At 40.2% G+C, this 22056-nt stretch overlaps 1 protein-coding gene across 1 annotated transcript; it reads right to left on the bottom strand.

Moving 5' to 3' along the window:
* Window positions 1-18397: 18397 nt before the first annotated feature.
* On the bottom strand, window positions 18398-19573 carry LOC124788370. Its single transcript, XM_047255635.1, has one exon. The coding sequence runs from the start codon at window positions 19571-19573 to the stop codon at window positions 18398-18400; it is 1176 nt and encodes a 391-aa protein (XP_047111591.1).
* Window positions 19574-22056: the final 2483 nt, after the last annotated feature.

The following is a 22056-nucleotide window of genomic DNA, read 5'->3' as shown; positions in this document are numbered from 1 at the left end:
GTGAGTCCTTGTGTTCTGCTGCCCTCTTCAGTTTTTATTAAAGCGTTTCGTTTCTCAGACTGTTTAATAATTAATGCGACGCGAGACCTCGAGCCTACCCCAGCGTGTTCGTACATCTGGAGAAACGAAGAAGAAGAAGAAGAAGAAGAAGAAGAAGAAGGAGACGGAGACGTGTCCTGCGGGGCCAGTAAAGACGCCGACAGCAGCACACGCTGCACATCTGGCGGCAGGGGCAGCGTTTGTCTGCACTCACTGCTGGAGGGCGGTGGGGGTGGAGGAGGGAGGAAAGATCGGTGACTGACAGCGCGCACTTTCCGTCCCCTACGCTGCCGGCATTTTTACTCGTTCAACGTTCATTTGTGCTTGGTATATGCTTCTTATGAAAAACTGAAAACTAGTAGTGTAGGTGACTGAAGGATGGAGGGCACCGAGAGAGGGCACTTGCCTACCCCCTGGAGTATAGAGCTTTTATTCATTACAGAATTCTTACACACTTTTACAAGTAATTTCTGTGATTCTGCAGAACCTCTCGTTTAGATAACCGTAGCCTTGTGTGGCTGATCGCAGGGAAATAATATAGGGTGGCGCACGGAAAACCGGCCCCCAGTACAGACTGCTCGCCAATTACGGACGACGTGTTGCCCATTACGAGCAGATACAACAAACAGACAAACATGTAATAATTACGCAGTGAAGAAATAACAAGCTAATGCAAGCAACAATTGTGAAACAATCGATGACGATGTGTACAGAGCTGGAGAAGAGAACATGAAAATCTCACGCGACGCGCATGGGCTATAGCACATGTAGTCTTGTAAACCTGTTGGTGGCTGTTTCCCAACTTAATAGACCACAAGTGTCTTGTATAAAATTCTTCGTTTCGACTTCCACTACATAGCTATGCTACGTTGTAAACAATAATCGTTTACACCCCAGATTATACTTCACGTTGTCTCTGAGTTCGTAGGCGAAGCAGAGACTTTATGGAAGCATAAAATAAAATGTTGTTTTCTCATTATACTTGCGTCACACGCTTAATAAAAATTAGGTTTTTATGTTGCATTATTAAAGTTAATGTAACAATAATAATAATAATTAAGTTCGCAGTAGTAAAGTTTTCGGTTTGAAAGCTCCTTCTGAACAAATGTTTTTGAGATAATAAGTAAATACAATTTTATGGCAATCTATGTCTTTTCAAATGGAGAGGCACCGCTTTTCCTACTGAACCAAAGTGACCCACAACCGACTTTTTTTTTCCTTCAAGGAAACCAAACTAGCAGGTAATGCAAATTGGAAACAACGAAACTTAAACATAATTAGAGCCTTCCTAAACGTAATGTTTTGTGTATGAAAGATACACGAAAATCGTTTTATATGAATTTCCTTACACTAAAAGTTAAACAAATTATGGAAAGTTAGCTGCTAAATCAAGTCGATGAAACCAAAAAATATATGAATAACAGAAAAATTTGCCTAGTTATAAGTATGTCTTTTGCTGTTCATCGATATAATGAAGTGTGCTGATATGCCCTTTTGTTACCTGAAAAGACATACCTGTTACATAAAACGTAATTTTTATATAAGTTACGTAACTGTAAAATACTTTTTGATTCCTGGTCGTGGACGCTGAATAGCCAGAACCAAGTGCAAGAACAGTTTGGAACACATGTAAAATAGGCGAGATCAGTGAGCGAAACGAACAACTGGACACTGAACTAACTAGGAGCAGTCGGCAGTGGAATTGAGACAGGTGCGGCCGAGGGAGACCGAGACTGAGACGAGCACGCGACCGAGGCTGGAACGAGAACTGCCGAAGTGACCGCCGCGACCGAAGTGAACTATGAACTGATCGTTCCTCGTTCCCGGGAACGATAAGTAGACCGCCGCGACCGAAGTGAACTATGAACCGATCGTTCCTTGGAATTCGTCACTCGGTCCTCTCGTTCATCTTGGTGAACCGTTCCTTTGCACCCGTTCGTTCGCGAACTACCCATCTCCAGTCTGTACGCACTCCGGCTGCCAGCTCTGCTCGCGGCTGACCTGATAGGTCTGCCAGGGTGCAGCGCGCGGTGAAGCTCCCCCAGCCAGGGACGGGATGTCGCAGTCTGTCGCCTGATTCTGTCATAGCGTCATAACGTCTGTTGCAACCAGAGTACTGTACCTGATGCACAGGAACCCTGGCGGGGGAACAGCGCATTGATTTTGCAAGATCTTTATCTACTTTGCTGATTCGAACGATTCAGTGCCGCTGTTACAGTTCGATGTATGGAATTTTGCAACTGTAAAAGCAGTATCGTGAAATCGAAGCCTTCACTTGAGACGAAGAGCAGTGCTGACTGCAGGCTAGTTTATTTGAGCTCGAGGCTGGACGAACACCCTTCCGCCAGTAGCGAGATACCTTCTCAGGCGACTACAACATCGAACAGAACTAGCACGCGATAGCGTCAAGGAAACAACGTGATACAATTGTTTTTTCTGATGGCTGCAGTGGTCCGAGTATTTCCCGCCCGGAGATGCAAATCGAGACTATTTCACCTCCGGAATATTTTACTCGAAAGGATGCAATCATCATAAAGCAATGCAATAGAGATGTGTGTCCTAAGGATATATATCGGGTGTAGTTTCCCCCTTGCTTTCAGACGTTAGCAGAATCGATATAGGAAGACAGTCTTGGCTAACGTTGCAAGAGCAGATGAGTCAATTATCCATACCGTTGCCCCTGTAACTCCAGAAAAGGCTGCTGCCCATCTTCAGGAACCATGGGTTAGTCTGACCTTCTGGCAGATAAGCGGGGAGGGGGGGGGCGGTGATACGGAGGTGACTTTCATTGTATGTAAATATAAACGACTGCGGTGTGGAAGCTGCGAAGGAAACCGAGAAGAACTTTGGTAAGCTAATTAGAAGTTCCGAGAGAAGAAAACAAAGGTTTCCTGATCATATTATAATTCTGTCGGAGTCGGGAAAGGACTTCGAAGAGCAGCTGAACGGAATGGATAGCGTCTTGAAGAGAGGTTGAAAAACGAACAATAACAAAAGTAAAACGAGGATAATGGAATGTAGTCGAATTAAATCAGGAGTCGCTGAGGGACGTAAATCAGAAAATGTGACACTAGACGCACAACAACAACAACAACAACAACAACAACAACACGACTTAGGTTGTTGGCTGCTGTTTTCGATGCCTTACCCTGTCAGGTGAAGCAGCCGTCGCTCCCCTCGATAAGGCCGTCAGCGAGTGACACCGCGGCCCTGAAAAAAGTAGCGAGCGGCGGAGGACAGGTGAATACATTAAAGAAGGTAGTGTACTGTGGCAAACCTGTTTCCACACAGAAGGTGCAGTACACTACTTCATAATACAAGACAGTTTTGAAAATTCACTTTGTACAAGAAAATTTAGAAGCATACGAATGACAGATTTACCTTCACCATTTACTCGTGAGTCGCTTGAAAATTAAATCGAGGTATAAATCTCGTATGAATAACTGTGGCACAGTGAGATGATTTTGATAGCGCAAACCGTTGCGTTGCCTTCATAAAGGTTGGAAATGCTACTTCTTTTTGGACTTGGTTTCTTCTTAATATGAGGCTCTCCAGTTTTTCATCCTCTTTACCGCAAACTCGACTTGAAGCGGCTGCAAAACATTCTTCTCTCGGTGTCATCAGCTGCGTTGGTGCAACGTACACCTGTTGGCGCTAGCGGCAGCGGGCAATGGCCTTTTAGCAGCCCCCCCCCCCCCTCTCTCCCCACACGCGCATTTACACTTTACAGAGCCCATTTGCCAATTGCCTGTTGACCAGACTATTGAATATGCGCGAGTGCTCTGTCCATATGTGGAATTAAAAAAACATTTTCAACTCTGAAACGCGCCTGGAAAAAGTCCGGGCGTTAATGCATGCTCGTCCGCGTTCGCAGGCATCATTCTGAATTCACAGCTGCCCGACCAGCGAGAATGCAATTCCAGCCGTTGCGCGTTTCGCAGTCCCCGGTCAGCTCACATGTTAGCGCAAATATTATTCCACGTATGATTCACAATGATCAACATTCGTCCGGGAAAGCAAACAAATGCGATGTACGAGAACAGTGCTATAAATAACAAAGTTTGCAGCTGCAGTGAATGCCAGCGTTCGACGTTCGAGGCACAAACACTGCGAAACGTGCGCCAAGCGCGTTTCGCCGGCGTTCCCCTGCTCCTCCATCACGGTACTCCGTAGATCACGAACGGAGCCAGGCATCAGGTGCCCACTTTAATGTACAGCTCACAGCTAACGCACTGATTCTTTATGTACACTCTCAGAGAGCAAGTCTCCTCTAACTCAATTCTGTATAAGGCAGGCTGTCCATTCCGAGATATCCAGGGTGTTTCCCTGACGCTTGTACCAACCTCGAGCGTCAGTCCTCACTAATCAACCGTCCATATTGCCACTGTGGAGCGGCTTTCGTGTGTGAATGGTGCAGATAGCCACACCGTGGGTGAAACATCAGAGGGAAGACTGTACGTAAAGAAGCCAGTACCGACTTCAGTGCCAACGGTGTCAGCAGGCTGGTCTCGCCTTGCAACATTAGCCGAAGATGGCGTTCCTGAAAGCAAGGGCGGAACTACAGCCGTCATATCTTCGGACGATATGCAGCTCTACTGTCCGTTTCATGACGACGGCATCCTCTCGGATAAAGTATTCTGGATGCAAATTAGTATCCCATTCGAATCTGACACGAGAATACGCAGGAGGAAGTTATCACCAGGAGAAACAAAACTGCTGTTCTACGGGTCAGAGCGTGCAGCGTTTGACCCTTTAATTGTGTAGCTGGGCTGCAGAGATGCATAGGCTAAAGTTACATACAGTGGGAATTAGTGCGCTGGATGGGAGGGCAGGGTTACTGGTCAGGGGAGTACAGAGGAGTACAAGTTACCACAAAATAAAGAAGGGGCAACACAGAAGCAAATGTTTACACGCCAACAATCTCCGCAGAGATTGAAAGAATGAATAATGAGATAAATAAATTCTTCAGATCGTTAGAGGAGACGAATATTAAACTGTAATGGGCGGCTGGAATACGACAATAGAAGAACGAAGAGAAGTAAAAAGAGTAGGAAAACACGGACTGGGTAAAAATAATGAAAAAGAAAGTGGCCAGGTCGAATATTGCACAGACGATAATTTAATCATTGCTAGCACATGGTTTCAGAATCGTGAAAGACGGTTGTGTACATGCAAGACAGCTGGAGACGGCGGGAGGTCTCAGATTGATGATATAATGGTCAGACAAAGATTTTAAACTGCAAAATATTTCCGCAGATAGGTGTGAACTCTGACAAAAATTTGTTGATTGTGTACTGCGAAATAAAACTCAAGAAATTACCCACTCAAAAGGGAATACAGACGTCTAAACAGAGCATGTGCAAAACAGCAAAGCAGGAATTAGCTAGAGGAAGAGTGCAAAGCTGTACAACTAGTCGTGAGTATTGGAGAGATAGATAAATGGTGCCTATAGGAAAATTAAAGAAATCTTCATAAGAAAAGGAGCGTTATGAATATCAACAACTCTAATAGCAAGCGAATACTGAACAAGGAGGGGAAGCCTGAAAGCTTGAATTAATATACTAGAAGGGCTACACAAAAGATGAGAGTTTAAATTCAACATTAGACGTTGATGAGCCAAAACATTATGCCCACCTTCTTAATAGGTTGTTTGTCTGTCTGTCTTTGGAAGGAATTAAGTCACTGATTTTGCGTATCAGGGATACGATAATTTGTTGGTAGGCTTGTGGAGGTATGTGTCCTACCGGACTTTGACTCCCGACTCCCGATTTGTCTTCGTGTGTGCTTAGTTACTGTTGCGTATCGTCAGGTCTTCGTGCAAGTGTTTGTCAGGTTGTTACTTCCGCTGATGACTATTTTAGATGTTGTCGGCGTTCTGAGAGCAGTCGGTCAGTTGCTGCGGACGAGGGAAGTTGTCTCCGCGCGGCGCAGTCGGCTGGGTCTGCTGGCGGTCCCTGCGCAGTGTCGGAGCGTGTGTGGAGCTGCCCGATCGCTACGAGCTTCGTGGTTCACCGACCCAGGACGTCGTAGTGGTTTCAACTATCCAAGCCACGTCCATTCATGTTGTGGTGGTTCGTTTCGGTGGTTCGCTGAAATTTCGCCGCCATGCGGTGCAATTAACTATGTTGCTTGACTAGCATTCGAGTGCACCAGCTGAATTTTCTGCCTTGTGGCCGTTACTGTTGTGGTTACCTGGCCTGGCCACTAAGGTAATTTCAGGCAGTGTCCTTTCCTCACCTGTTGTCGCTGTCCAACATGGTGTGTAATTTTGACTACTAAAACATACATCATTGTGGATTATTACGTTCGTAACCTTTTGTGTTGAGTTCTCAAGTACTGATTGATGGTAAGCAAGTCGTCGCGTCGGACGATCCGTGGCTGTCCCGTGGTTGGGTTCCGACGGATCAAGTGTAGTTGGACATTAAGCTACACTTTCGCTAAAAATGAGACAACTCCGTGAATTAGTTTGCAAGTTACGAAGTTTTAAACGGTGGATACATTTTTTGGACCCCTCTGTATATTAATGAGAAAAGTTATTAGCAAAAATCTCGAGGAGTTCTTGACCGATTAACTTCAAACTTTTACACGATACTCGGACATACACATCCTATATACTTTTTAAAGAATAATGTAAAAGTTTTTTGTTACACCACACTACGTGAAGGAAAATACTGTGCTCGGTAGTGAATATGTGTGTTTCTATTTTCCTTCTTGCAGTCACAGCAGAGTATTTAAATCGTTAGACGAATTATTTCTTCCATTATAATGTTTCTCCTTATACAAAATTCTAGACAAAAATTGTATGCAGTCTGTTTCCTTCCTCGCATTGTTTTAACAGGAAACGTGAAAGTTGTGTTTATGGCTGATCGGGAAATGATCAGAGTAGTACTACGGAGTCCGAATGGTCCCAAACTTTTCAGTCGTACGCGTATAAACGTTAATACGCGGCGTGATGTCATCCTCAGAGATAGAGCAGCTCTAGATTTGCTTCTCATCTGCCGTATACAAATGATGGTTGAGTAGTCCGTTTATAAACGTCCCATCGTAGAGCGGCGAGGGTTCGCGTCACGATCGGCTGCGAGTGTCGAGGCGGTCGCTAGCGAGTGCTCACTGGGCTGTGGTGACGGCGGGCCGCGCTGTTATCGCCGCCGCGCCGCCGGCTGGCACGCTGCTGCGCGCCCAGACAAAAGGCGGCAGCGGGCGCGGCAGAAGCGCTGCTCCCACGCACGTTACGAGACAAAACACGGCGACCACTGCTCACCGCGATATACAGCGCCGCCTCGTGCCGTTGCGGGACGTGACTCGCTAAGGGAGGTACGTACGTGAAGCCCAGGCAAATGGCGAATCGTTCTGACGGCAATACGGGAAAAAAGCGACAACGGCAGGAGGCTCACTGCCACGGGTGGAGTTTGGTGGGGGCTGTGGTACGCTATAGGAGGACATTCATCTTTAGTATATGGGTACGTATGGGACAGACAAATAATAATGGTCCTCACCAACCATAAAAAATATACTCCAAAAATAATAGTTCAAGTAACCATAAACATCCAAACAACCATTCAGTGGCCCCTACCAACCATAAAAAGTACACCATAAAAATAATGGCCCCCAGTGGCCATTAACCATCATAATACAACCATTAAGGTGCCAATCAACCATAAATGACATCAAAAAATATAGGTCCTAACTTAAGGCACTAAAGAACCATTAATTTCAAAATAAAAACTGAGAAATGGTACTAAAGAACCATAACTTGAGGAACAATTTAAAGGTTTGGAACAACCACTAATTTAAAAAATATATATATCAAAATGTAAGATAAATTCCTTTTTAAGGTATTAAAGAACCATTAATTATGCAACCATTAAAAAAAGGTAACAAAGAACCATAAATTTTCCGAAAAAATAAAAATGAAATTTCAAGAAATTCCGTATAATGGTTCAAAAGACCATCAAAATTTGAAACACTATTGAAGTCACGTATGAAAGTACTAAAGAACCATAAATATTTCTCCAACACCTTATTCATTTAAAGGTACCCCAAACCATAAATTTTTATCCAACATCTTATTCATTTAAAGGTTACCCCCAACCATAACTATAAACTATAGGGTCAGTTTATAAGAATAAAAATTAGTAAATAAAGACACAATGAATAACAGTCAAAATGGCAAGCATCGTAATGACAAACGTATTAAGTCTTCAGTAGTGATGTATAACAGTGATGACGTAAGATCCTGTGTAGAATACATTAAGAACTTCCTGAAAATAAAACTAGAGACTAGTTGGATTCCGATGGTAGGCTCAAAAGAGGAATATGTCGGAATAATCAAAAGGAATTTTGGTATTGAACTTGACATTAACAGGATTAAATTCAATCTTGCAAGACACACCGTCGCCAAGTGTTGTTGAATCGTAAGTTGCATGAACTTGGTCAGTTGATGGATGTGGAATATACAGAGATCATCAATGATCCACAAAGGTGGTATGATCTATTACTAGATGATAAGATTGAGATAGCTAATGTCGTCATCATCAGTGAAGAATTTCTTTTGGTTAGTTACGAAAAAATGAAAGAGAAAACAAAGAACACAAAAAGGATGAGGAAATAAAAAATGAATGGTAACCACTCTGTCGTACAATGCTGAGGTTCTGGGTACGTTTATTTTGTACGCGGTCAGAAAGTAAGATACAGAACGCCACCCAACGGCGGTCAAGGTTGTGTTAGAGATACGCGATTTCCGCAATCTGCAGTGAAGGTCAGTTTGGCGCGTGTGACGTGACGTAATCTCACTGCGTCAGCGTTTGAGTCACTCAGTACCCAACAGATGGAGTTACTTATGTTGTGTGTGTGTGTGTGTGTGTGTGTGTGTGTGTGTGTGTGTGTGTGTGTGTGTGTGTGCGCTAGTACTCTATCTGAGTGGAATAGCTTCGCCGGCGCGGTAGCTCAGCGCGTTCGGTCAGGGGTCTGGCCAGCCTCTGTAATAAATAAACTGAGTACACTATTCGTCGTGGAATTTTGAGTGACGTCATGAGACATCCGCACAAGTACGCTCTCCCTCATCAGCCAAAGATGCATGGGACGAGACGTGGAAACAAAGAGGAAAAACGCTGTGGGGCAGAAGATGGACGACTACAACGACGATGATGACAGAAAGAGAAGACCCCACAGAGTTCCTCGGCGCCGAGGTTTTGCTGTTTTAAACAATTTTTAGTAACTCAATATACTCAAAATGAGAAAACTTCTGCAGTTGGGTCAGGAAAAGAAGAAAAAACGAGTAAAAATCATTTTTTTCAATTTAATTAATAAAGTAAATAAATAATTATGAACAATCAAATAATACCTCCTTGTAGCATGACGAGGATAATGACAGGCGGCGACAAACCAGCAGTACTTCCTTTTGATTTAAATAAGGTGCCTGAAGGTGTAAAAGGTATCGTTTTTGACTATCTAAGAAGGCTTCAGTACCTACAGCTGACAGTTATGGAATTAGTGGAAGACAATCGTGACCTCTGCAAAATAGGTGAAAGCATATCACTATTCGAACAAGAATTTGAAAAGCTGATAGCTGAACTCATTGAAAAACCTTAGTATCTATTCAAATATTGTATTTTTAATGGTACATTAAACCATTAAAAGTAAAAATCTATACAATCTTTCACAATACAACGTTATCTTTATTTAACCAAGTATTATGCGAGCTATCAAATCCTAACCATTTGACATAAACTTTATCTCCTTTCCTTTTCAAGATCTTTTCAACGAGATACATATCTGGATAGTCAGTTTTCTGAATCTCATATTCGTAAAAGCTTCCTTTAATTTCTTCGCCATGTAATGCCTTCAATTTGTATGTAATCGGATCTGAATATATTACATCATCAATTATAAATAATTCTGTCGACCAGTTGGCTGTATACCCTTTCTCAAACAAACCTTTCAGTTTACTGATTCTTACTTTGTCACCCACTTTATATTTCGGCTTTACAACAGTGTATTCCACATCCTTAAGCAACTGTTTTTCGTAGGCTTTATTAACATCCTTGGGTTTCTTTTTTATGGTTCTGTGTGTTGTATTATTGTAATCATTAATTAACTTTGGTACTAACTCAACCCACTTATAACTTCCTTGAAGGTCGAATTGTTTCCACATCTTTTCTTTCAAAGTTCTGTTAAATCTCTCTACTACTGCGGCTTTCATTTCTGTAAAAGTGGAATAATGATTGATACCACACCTTTTCATCAACTCTTTAAAGTCTTTATTGTAAAATTCTTTGCCATTATCTGTTTGTAAGTTTTGTGGCTTCCTCAGTTTTAAAATTAATTTGAAGGCCTCAGCAACATTCTTACCCGATTTGTCTTTAATAGGAACTGCCCAACCAAACTTTGAAAACACATCAATAACTGTTAATAGATACTTGTATCCTTTATTAATCTTAGATATTCCTTTAAGCTTTCCAGAATCCATTTCAACCAAGTCAGCTTGCCACAAATCATCTATACCTTTAGTTATAACCCCTCTTCTCGGAAAATTTTTTCTCATTGGGGCGTGTAGTTCATTTACAATACCTTCACGAACGTTACCTCCTACATTTTCTACACCTTTTTTTTTACAAACTTACTTTTCCTGCTTTTGCATTTCGAACAAATACCTTCAATCCTGCGACGACCGTTTTTAGTCACCACTCTGTGTTGATGAAGTGTGTTAGTAAACCTTTTACACTTTAAACACCAAATATGATAGTCGTTCATTTATTATTTAAAAAAATCATATTTTAAATAATTTAAAATGTTTCTTATCGGTACACACTTTTTAAAGATCCAAACGATCGTTAAAACATAATATTAACACCACTCAAATTAATTCTCAATATCCTCGACAACTGGTATCAGTTCACCATAAATTAGAAATTTCACGTTAACAGGTACAGTTTTAACAGTATCTATGAGTCTTACAGTGAGAAAATTTCCTTCATTTATTGTTAGTGAATGGTTTCCACTACCAATTAGATGTATTTTGTCATATACACTTACTGCCATATCAAAGTCCTTAGTTGACAGACGTTCATTAACATTTTCACCAATTGCAATGACTCTTCTTAACTGAAAGGTGTATTCGAATATGTGCATTTTTTGTTCGTCACCTGTCACAAATGTGAATTCAACTGTTTATCACATAATCTACTCTCAGACCCCTCAATATACGGCTTCAAATCAGCCTTAGTAAAATAATCTGAAAGAACTTTCTCAATCTCTTTCTTGCTGTAATAATTACTGAACTGTGTTAAAAGTCCAGTGTATTGTGCACTACTCTCTACAAGATTTGTTTGCAGAAACCTCTTGTTAACTACATCCATATCATCAACAGGGTCATCGACATTGACTAATCTTCTACCTAGAAAATTAATATAACGCTTTGATTTCTTCAACACATCCGTGAAATATTTTTGAAATTTCATAAAGCTCTTTTCGACATTTTTTATCTTATCTAACTCTTCTTTCGTCATTTGAAACGTTACATCAGTAGCTACAGCTAGTTTATTCCCAAAAACGTTCATTTATTACATTCAAAATTTCGTTAAAATTCCACCCATCTGTAAATAGCTTCAGTACCAGTATATACAGGTGACCACAAATATACTCGTCATAATACGGTATTCTTTCTGAGTTGTAGAATATGTTCTTTGAATCTAGGTAGCGAACCAGTTCGTTAGGTACATTTCCTCCAAATGAATCAAAAACAAATTTTTCGTCGCTTTTTTTGAAGTAACAGATCCAGTGTGAACCGATATGCTTAGACGAATCTAAATTAACAATTCCTGATTCGTACTTTAATGGTTTATTAGGTAACTCATCAATCATGTAAACACCTCTGAAAGATTCAATTTTCAAACTTTTGCTAATTTAACTATGTCAAAGTTGCTTAAAGCATGAGGGTAGTCTGCGATTATTTTTTTAAACTTTTTTTTTCATTCCAGATCCCTTCTTTTCCATTGCTAGATTGTGTCTCTTCTGTTCAGCCAATTCTGCATCCTCCTCCTGTTTTTTATGAACGGCACTTGTAATGGCCGCAGCACCACCTGCTAAAGAACCGATCGCCCCCAACGCAGCAAGTATCAATGGTAGGAACCCACCTTCGTGTTCACTCACCCCAGAGCCCTTTTTCTTATTGAGCAGTTGTTGATACATTTTTTTCAAAACAGGTATAGCAATTGTCAAAAGTAGACTACCACCTTTTTTAAGTTTACTTTCTTTCTGTTTCATTTGAGTAGGTGTAAGGTAAGCATCAAGAAACCCATGACTTTTCAGATCGTCATTGGACAGTTTTATTTTAATAGATTTTGCTCTTGGATTCCCACTGGAGGGAACACTGTAGTCAGTACTAAATCCTTTCATTTATTAATTCAAAAATTTTAATGCAATTGATGCATTAAAATTACACTTCTTCACAATGCCCAGCCATTATCATCTAAGCCTAGCCCAGTTTTCTTTTCCCAAACATTATTCCAGCAACAGCTGTGGAAGCTAATCTCTCTCCAAGTGAAGCATCTTTACTGAACATCCTTTCCTTTGCAGCTTTTTGTAGTTCTTTGTCAGCTACGTGTCTATTCTCCAAATCCTTATGATCCCTGTAAGCACTGTCATGTTGTTTACATGCTTCGTCTAAAGGATTGATTCCTGCATCTCCTCTAGCTAATCTTTCTTCTAATTTGGTGCCAGGGCCGCAGTAGTTGTATCCAGGAAGGTGCAATTCAACCGGGAGATTATTAATTAGCGTGTTCACTAAACCTTTCCCACCTCTTTCTGACTTCCAGAAGGTGTGAGGGAGGTTGTTTAGAAATCTAATTAGGTAAGGTATCCCTTTTGGATTAAATGGCTCAAATGGCTCTGAGCACTATGGGACTCAACATCTTAGGTCATCAGTCCCCTAGAACTTAGAACTACTTAAACCTAACCAACCTAAGGACATCACACACACCCATGCCCGAGGCAGGATTCGAACCTGCGACCATAGCAGTCCCGCGGTTCCGGACTGCAGCGCCAGAACCGCTAGACCACCGCGGCCGGCGTTTTGGATTATCTATAATAAAGTCATTAAACTTATTACTGAGATTTTAGTTATTGCAACTTTTTCATTGTGGTAGTTGGTGTTCCCAGCATTTTCTTCCCCATGGATAACCATAAGTCTATCAATTAGGTCCTGGACATCATCCATCCAGATGTATTCAATTGGTCTGTCACTGTATTTCTTAACAAAACCCATTCCAGTCTGAGAGTTACCACGTTTCTTCTTTATTGAGTTGTATATTGGTTTAATTAATTTGTTGTATTTTTCACTAATGCTTGATTTTGGTCCTTTCTTGGGATCGTTGTTCTGATATATAGCATTTGTTAATTTTAATATGTCGACATAATTATCATGGTCATCAAGCTGTATGGTATCATCTACATCTTTCTGTGTTAGAAGATTCATTAACCCTTTAGTAGCTTTAATTCGTTTATCCTTGATGATAATGTCGTCATTCTCAAATCTTAAACCAAACACCTTATCATGCAGGCCGCCTAAATACTTGGACACTACAGGGCCTAAATATGTTGTTGCATAATTGGTTATAGCAGCCTTTGGTGTACTAGTTAATTCACCCTTCCTGATCATCTTTTCTCTTTCTTTCGCTTCAATTTCTGCTAAGGTTGATTCTAATCTTTGTTTTGTATTTGGAGAGATATCACTGTCATCTTTGTCTTTAAATATACTCTTTTCAAATGACGTTTCGTCAGGTGTTGAGGGAATAGGAAACATATCTTCGAAATCTGTTTTTTTATATGGAACCAGCTGCTTTTCTACTTCTCTGTTTAGTTCTATTACTTTTATTACATTATCACCTAAACCCTCCAATTCTCCCTTAACCTCTTTAATTGCATCGATAACAGGCTGGTCTTCTTTTTTATACTTTTCATACTCTGTTATTGGTTGCTTCTTCCACGATTTAAAACCTTCCCTGAGTTCTTCAAACTTTTTTCTGTTCTTCCGCGCAGTCTTAATAGCATCAGGATTATATTTTGCAAACATCTTTATTATATGTGATTTTTTTATAGTAAACGTAAGCGTTGGGCGTTAAGCGTTAAGCGTTGGGCGTTAAGCGTTAAGCGTTGGACGTTATACGGTAGGCGTCAGGCGTCGGGAGTCGGGCGTTGGGCGTTAAGCGTTAAGCGTTGGGCGTTAAGCGTTAAGCGTTGGGCGTTAAGCGTTAAGCGTTGGGCGTTAAGCGTTAAGCGTTGGGCGTTAAGCGTTAAGCGTTGGACGTTATACGGTAGGCGTCAGGCGTTAAGCGTTGGGCGTTAAGCGTTAAGCGTTGGGCGTTAAGCGTTAAGCGTTGGGCGTTAAGCGTTAAGCGTTGGGCGTTAAGCGTTAAGCGTTGGGCGTTAAGCGTTAAGCGTTGGGCGTTAAGCGTTAAGCGTTGGGCGTTAAGCGTTAAGCGTTGGGCGTTAAGCGTTGGGCGTTAAGCGTTAAGCGTTAAGCGTTAAGCGTTAAGCGTTGGACGTTAAGCGTTGGACGTTAAGCGTTGGACGGTAGGCGTTGGACGGTAGGCGTTGGACGGTAGGCGTTGGGCGTTAGGCGTTGGACGGTAGGCGTTGGACGGTAGGCGTTGGACGGTAGGCGTTGGGCGTTAGGCGTTGGGCGTTAGGCGTCGGACGGTAGGCGTCGGGCGGTAGGCGTCGGGCGGTAGGCGTCGGGCGGTAGGCGTCGGGCGGTAGGCGTCGGGCGGTAGGCGTCGGGCGGTAGGCGTCGGGCGGTAGGCGTCGGGCGGTAGGCGTCGGGCGGTAGGCGTCGGGCGGTAGGCGTCGGGCGGTAGGCGTCGGGCGGTAGGCGTTGGGCGGTAGGCGTTGGGCGGTAGGCGTTCATCAGTTTAAGAATGTTTTGATCTTATTTCTGTACTTACCATCACTAGATTTACGTGTTAAGTCTAGTGTTATGAAACCAAAATCGTCTTCATTCCAACAATTACTACACATGGTTTTGAATTCTTCGTATCTCATATCACCGCCCACAAATTCGTTAAATATATGATTTAGATTCCTGTTGTCTTGTCTAAACACATTCAGGAAGTTCAGATTATCGCGAACCAGTTGTTTCGGTATCTTGGTGTATGTTTGTGCTAAGTAAAAACAGTCTACTCCTTTGTGCCTTCCTCTGGTGAAATATTCCCTAACTATATCTTGGTTCTCCAAAATAAAATCATCAAATATCACAACAGAATTTTCCGTACATTCATCTAAAGGTATGATATCTTCATTGTTGTCAATGAATGAGGCTATTTTTATATTTGTTTTTTCTTCTAGTTTGTCACACATTTTCATTAGTTCTTGATACTTTGATTGATCTAGACTTTTTGAATATATGTATACATGATTTACTTTGTCCCAGTTCAAGCACCCTGGTGCAAGAAGGTAATTGTCGATCATTAGTGTTGTTTTACCACATCCGCTTGGACCGGTAACTCCACAACGTATCGAATTAGGTAAAAGCTTCCCATGCTTCAATTTTCTTTTCCTTTCTGGTATTCTAACTTTAGGTTCCCAGTCTGTCTTCATTTTTCCTTTCTTTATTCTCTATTTAATAAATGACCAGATTACTTAAGTTGAGTGGTAGGTCCTCTGTACTAGAAAAGAGGTTGACAGTTCCGATTAGAGACCACTTGAAAGGTGTGGCCTCAAAAGGATTTTACACGACGTTCTTGACTCCAAATGTAACCACAAAGAATAATAAGCTATACTATGAGAAAGATGGTGTGGTTAATACGTTAAATATTCCTTCTGGACAGTACAGTATACAAAGTTTAGAAAAATACATTCATACCAAAAATACTGAAATAAGTATTAAAGCAGACAAGGTTTTAAACAGAGTTGTTATAGAAAGTGAAGTGAAGCTATTTATGGACAGAGAAGAAAGCATAGGAAGTGTGCTGGGGTTTAATAAACAAGTCATTGAACCAAATACAAAGACTATTGCTACTGGTATTCCTAAAATTATACCTTTCGAAACGATTAATGTTCATTTCAACTTGGCAGATGGTATGTTAGTTAAGGGTGGTGAACACTACCACAGAGAAACTAATACTATAGCTTCTTTTAAAATCGGTGTCGAGTTTGGTGGCCCTATTATTTATGAACCACAGAACCACTCGTTTGTTCCCCTTCACGATAAAATTCAGGACTTGGTAGTAACTGTAACTGATGAAGACAATAATTTGATTGATTTTGGAGGAGCCGATGTCACGGTAATTTTAGAAATGCAATAAAAATTTTGCAGCTAATAAATGAACAAGATAGAAAGTTACCAGTACCAGTCTTTTCCCGTAAACGAGAAGACGAAATTTAATCTCAACGTACCAAACAAAGATGTTGAAATAGATATCAAAGTTGGTGATGGTTGGATTGATAGTAAGAATGCTTTTCTTTACATGAATTTTAATCTAACTCATGTTAATGGGTCTGATTACACTAGCTACGATGGAAAATCTAACGTAAAGCTGATTGACAATTTTGTGTCACAGTTGTTTTCAACAATCACTATAAAAAAGAAAGGAGCCATTATCTCTAGAATTGAACATCCAGGTATTTCTTCAACGGTTTTGTATCACCTTACGTCTTCAATTATGGATGATGTTATGCATGAAGGAAATTTTGTAAGCAATGGTAAGTTAAGGTCAAAATCAAATGAAGTGTTGTACCCACTAAAAATGCTCGGTGGGTACTTTAAAGACTACAAAGAGATTATGTGGGAAGGAGATCTTACTGTATCTTTTACTTGGAGTGCAAGTGCTGGTGATGCATTGGAGAGATGGTTTTCAAAAAATGCTGCTGGTGTTGATATTGATGGAACTCGTCCAGAAGAGGGAAAAGTAACAATTACGAGTATGGAAATAAGAATGCCTGTAGTTAAATATGAGCCAACGTATGAGCTTGAACTAAGAGATAAAATATTTAAAGAACCTAAAATGCCCATTTCATTCTTTGAACTACAGACTCAGGAGATTGCAGGTATCAGTGGAAGGAGGAACTTTGATATTGACATTACAAATTACTACACATCCTTAGAATTTGATATGCCTTACTTTATTTTTGTTGTATTCCAGACTAACCGTAAAGGTAACCAAGAAAGAGATTCATCTCAAAACGATCATGTCAGCCTTCAGAACATTAGCCTAAAAATGGTAGAAACGAAATATTTCCTGAAGAGGTGTGGAACATTGCTCCTCCTTCAACTTACTTAAAGGCATACAACGCATTCTTAGACTTTAAACGAATAACCGAGTTAAAATCTGATTCAAAAATCAGTCCTTACGCCTTCATTAATTCTTATCCCATTTATGTCATTAATATGAGCAGAAGGAGAAATGTTGTAGCGACAAACAAAACCAGTATGAAGTTGAGTGCAACTTTTAATGATAATATACCTGAAAACACTACAGCTTATGTTGTTATGTACACCAAAAAGAATTTGATCTATGATGCAAAGCACGGAATAGTAAATGAAAGCTTTTAGATTGTCTGTCTAACTGAAGTATTTTTAATGCCTGTAAGGGCATTAAAAATTATATGAATTCTATGATGTGTCTTGGCTTTTGGTCACCTGTCACACCTTTATATACCAATTTCAGTCCTATAATAGATCTAAAGTTTTCCCAACTTAGGATTTTGTTGTACCTTTCAGGCAAAATAACTTTAAATTGAGCATCGAGTTCTAAAATGTATCCGCTACCATATTTCATTGTCTTGAACTCTACATCTGTAATAAGATATTCATAATCTATTTCGAGATCTCGCAAACGAGAAAACGATGTTTGCTTATTGGAACTATTGAGTTTTAGTAGAAGTTGATGTTGTTGGCTGTTCATTTATTATATGGAAAATTTAAATTAAGAATTCATTTGTTCTAACAGGGTAACTGTATTTTTTAGAGTACTTATTATTTCAATGAAAGAAGATGACTGCTTAGGACAATTTATTTCAAACAGAGAAAGATCCATTTTCCCAGCTCTAACTACAGAATTAGTGAATTCACTGTACTCTGAAGTAAAAGATAGTGCATGATCTTCAACGCCACATCTAGGTCTCCTTATCAGTTCTAAAGTTTCATCACTTATTTCACCTGTGGGTTTCAAATTAAATTTTTCTGGAAATAGTATTAGTGCATTCCTTATATCTGAAAGTTCTGGAATATTTGTAGAATCTGGTTCAAGATACCCAAAATCTTGTAAATATTTGATTACTTCTTCATTTGCAGATACAAATCCACAAAATATTAAAGTTAGGATGATTGTTTTCATTTATTATTGGTATATTTAATTACTTTTTAGTACCCCCAGGGTAGAGTGTCAATTATACCATCTGTCTCCTTCAAGACCATTCGTTTGTCATAGGTTACTTTGAACTCCTTTTCCACACCCTTATTTACAAGATTTTTTGTTTTCTTATCCCTGGTTATCATTTTGTTGTTTGATGTTATATTGTCACTTTCACCATGCACCAAATCAGCCATTGTTTTCATGTTAATTTTCAAACTATTTTCATAGTTGAGACTGAACCCTTTTACTTTGGTACACTGATTGCCTTTGTGAGAGTAGTAAGCATAGCTTTTTGGGCCTGTACTTAACCAGTCAATAATGGTATCATCTTTGCCAAGTTCATCAGTCCATTCGCCTAGCATGCACCCTGTCTCAACTGTATTTGTTCCATCATCGATGTAGACTACACTATCAGCATCGTAGTAGACAACTTTATCCCCAAGGCGATCAAGCATTTCGTATAATCTTACCCTGGCATTAGATGCAATAAATATATTTGTAGCAGTACTATCCTCGATGTACTCATTAGTATACTTGTAGCTAACCTCAATCATATCTTCATTGATGAAGATGACATTAGATATATCTATCTTATCATCTAGTAAAAGTTCATACCACCTTTGTGGATCGGTGATGAACTCACTTTGTGTCAAATTTTGTCTTTGGCCGAATTTACCCCACAAAGAGTTTAGGCAGATCTTGGCGACGGCACGTTTTCCAGGGTTGGGTTCAATTCTGTCAATGTCGAGCTCAATACCTTGTTTTTCTTTAATGGTTTGGACGTATTCCTCTTTTGTTTCGTAATCATCCTCCCAAGGACTAGTTTCCAACTTGATTTTCATGAAAGTCCTAATGTAGTCCTTGAACAGATCGTTGCTCGTCTGAGGGAAGTGCCACACCTCGTAAGTTTCAAGTATCTTGTAGCCCTTTTCAATAGCCTTATTCAGTTCAACCGTAGACCATGTGCCTGCAAAAGCTCTCTCTTCATCGGTATGGTTACAATGCCCTACCTTTTCCTCAGCACACCTCACGCACAAAGCGAATGCCAGTTTTTCTTGCTTAATAGAAAGCACAGGGTGGTAAAGACCTTTTGGAGCTAGTACCTTGCATTTGACCAAACCAAACCATTCCTTGTTGTATTCTTCTGGTTTGAATATTTTAGTGGGGTGACCTACAGGGTACATATCGTAAAACATGACCGTTGGATACAAAGAGCATATGTCTATATACCGCATTTTCTTTGCAGTCACTTTCAGCTTTGCGGCATTTGTTCGCCCACCGAAAAAGGCGTCTCTAGGCTTTAGGGGTTCCACGACGTTGATCGTTTTATTTAAAGCTTGTTTGTAAGCTTTGGATTTCTTCCACTCGCAAGACCACACCTCAACTACGTTGTAGCCCGCATTTCTCAGTGTATTAGTCCGGTCCATTGTTTTAGTAAACAAATCGTCCATGGTTTCACTGTTTACACTATTGATTGTATCGGGGTTGTAGCAGTCGGGGCATCCGTGCCAGAAACAGTCAAGGTATTGGTAAACTGTTTTAGTTGTAACATCGTATCCGTCAACTTTAGCGCCGCATAGCACCACTTCACCACCATTTAACGCGTGTCGTACATTCTTGAAGGTGTTCAACCATGCAATAGATTATTTACTAAACATTTCCTTCTTATCTTCTTTCACAATTGCAATAGTATTTTCCTGAAGGAAATTGGACCTGTAGATAGCCATACAAACACTAGCGATGGTTATGTATTGGAAAGGGTCTATATTGGCGATCTCTAAGAATATCTTCCTAAATTCAAGGCATCCACGTCTTAGAACATCAACATCTGAATGACAATACTCGGATAATTCCTTCTTGAAATCAAAAAGGTAGTTTTCTTTCACTCTTTCAGCGTGCCACTGTATGAAATGGTTTCTTGTATGTTCATGTGTACAGACTTTTCCAGGTTTACACTTACCACAGTCCTTCGTCGTGTTGACGCCGTAGAATTTGGTGGGAGGTACACCACCAACGTAATTTTGATTTTCTTTTGTATTGAAAAAGTGGGGAAAGTAACCTTTCTTAAGTTCTTTTAGGCCAAACGTTTTCGGGAATGAAGCTAGAGCGCCTTGAACAAAATTAATGCTATCGATTATCCTGAGTCTTAAACTCGGTATTGCGAGCTGCATTATTTTAGAGCCTGCGTATATAGTCTTTGGTCTTATCCCATTTTTAACACAGTATTGTAGAATAAAGTACGAGTCGTAACCTTTAGAATTATGAGCAACACAAGTAAACCCTTTATGTGCATCACTAATAAGCCACTCACAAAATTCTTCATTTGAGGCGAAATCACGTCTATTTCCATCGAAGCTGTGAACAGCTATATAATTAGGGTTGTGTACACCAGTGTCTTGCTCAGCTTCGTGATCGAAAAAGTAGTATTTTTCAGTGTAACTACAGTTACCATGTTCCTTCTCCGATTTTCCATTGCAAGTGCAATCTTCTTCACAGATACCACCCTTATTGACTTTGGGATACGTATAACACTCATGGTCAGTAATCTTCACGACATCCTGACAATTTTTGCACCATACGTAACGACAACGATGCTTCTTTTCCCTTAGACAGATTTTATTGCAAGTTTTGCACTTGTAGACTACCTTACAAACTTCTTCGTGGTTTTTAAAACAATAATGGCTAAAACAGTATCTATTACACTTATTGCAATATAATCTAACATGTTCTTTACCCGTAATTTTCTTGTGTTGTGGTCCTTTGCACCAAATTACATACTTCGTTCTTGGCCTTTTTACACTTGTGTAGATCTTTGTTGTTATAAGGTTTGTCACACTTCTGACAGTAGTACGAGCTTCCAAGAAAGGCTTTCATGTTATTTATTGCGTCATAGTGATTGTTGTGGTGGTATAGGTAGATGACAGTGTCCCTTTCTTTTCCTGAATGAATGACCGCGTTGAAATGAGCAGCAGAAACAATCTTAATTTGAACATTCAAAAACTCTTCAGCATCCTGGATATCTTCTAAGGTGAACATATCTTCGCAGTTCTTCCCCAATCTGATACACAGTTCTTTAGCCAACTCTTCTTGCAAGTTTCTACCTTTCCTTATATAGATTAATTCGTTACTAGAGAGTTCCCTATCAAGAATGATGTTTGTTTCATATGTCAATGCCGTAACTATAGCTCTAGGTCCACACATATTGTCCTTATTATCTATTTTGTTAACGCATCTTTTAGTATTAACGTCTTTATTAAGGTTGACTACTTTTTTACCTTTCCCACCTCTGGGTATTTTATAAACTTGAAATTCAAATCTGGTTGAATTTATATCTACATTTTCATTAGATGTAACAATTCTCTCAATTTGGTTAAGTATAAAAGAGGCATTGACTTTCTGTTGCCTTTTAGTCGAGATTGTATGGTGAAAATTTTCATTCTCTGCCACTATCTTCATCTGATCGCCAGGACTGTAATTACTCATTTTCCTTACAGCCTTTATAGTTGTATGGACGGCTGTCCTAACAGCTTTCATTTGTTCTACAGCTGTTCCTTTCAAATCTTTTATTAAGATAGTGTAGTTAGTTTGCCAAATATTGAATGTCTTAAGATATGCAGGTTCTCCTTCATGAATGGCGAATGTAGGTTTTTGCTCGACAAGTCTATCG

The sequence above is a fragment of the Schistocerca piceifrons genome, chromosome 3 (assembly GCF_021461385.2).
Source record: "Schistocerca piceifrons isolate TAMUIC-IGC-003096 chromosome 3, iqSchPice1.1, whole genome shotgun sequence".
In the NCBI taxonomy this organism is placed as follows: Eukaryota; Metazoa; Arthropoda; class Insecta; order Orthoptera; family Acrididae; genus Schistocerca; species Schistocerca piceifrons.
The sequence above is the reverse complement of the archived record's forward strand: the minus strand, read 5'-3'. Positions and strand labels throughout refer to the sequence as shown.

What these genes read in the sequence shown, in the direction of transcription:
- LOC124788370 (XM_047255635.1), bottom strand. Translation starts at nt 19,573, where the DNA reads ATGTACCCTGTAGGTCACCCCACTAAAATATTCAAACCAGAAGAATAC.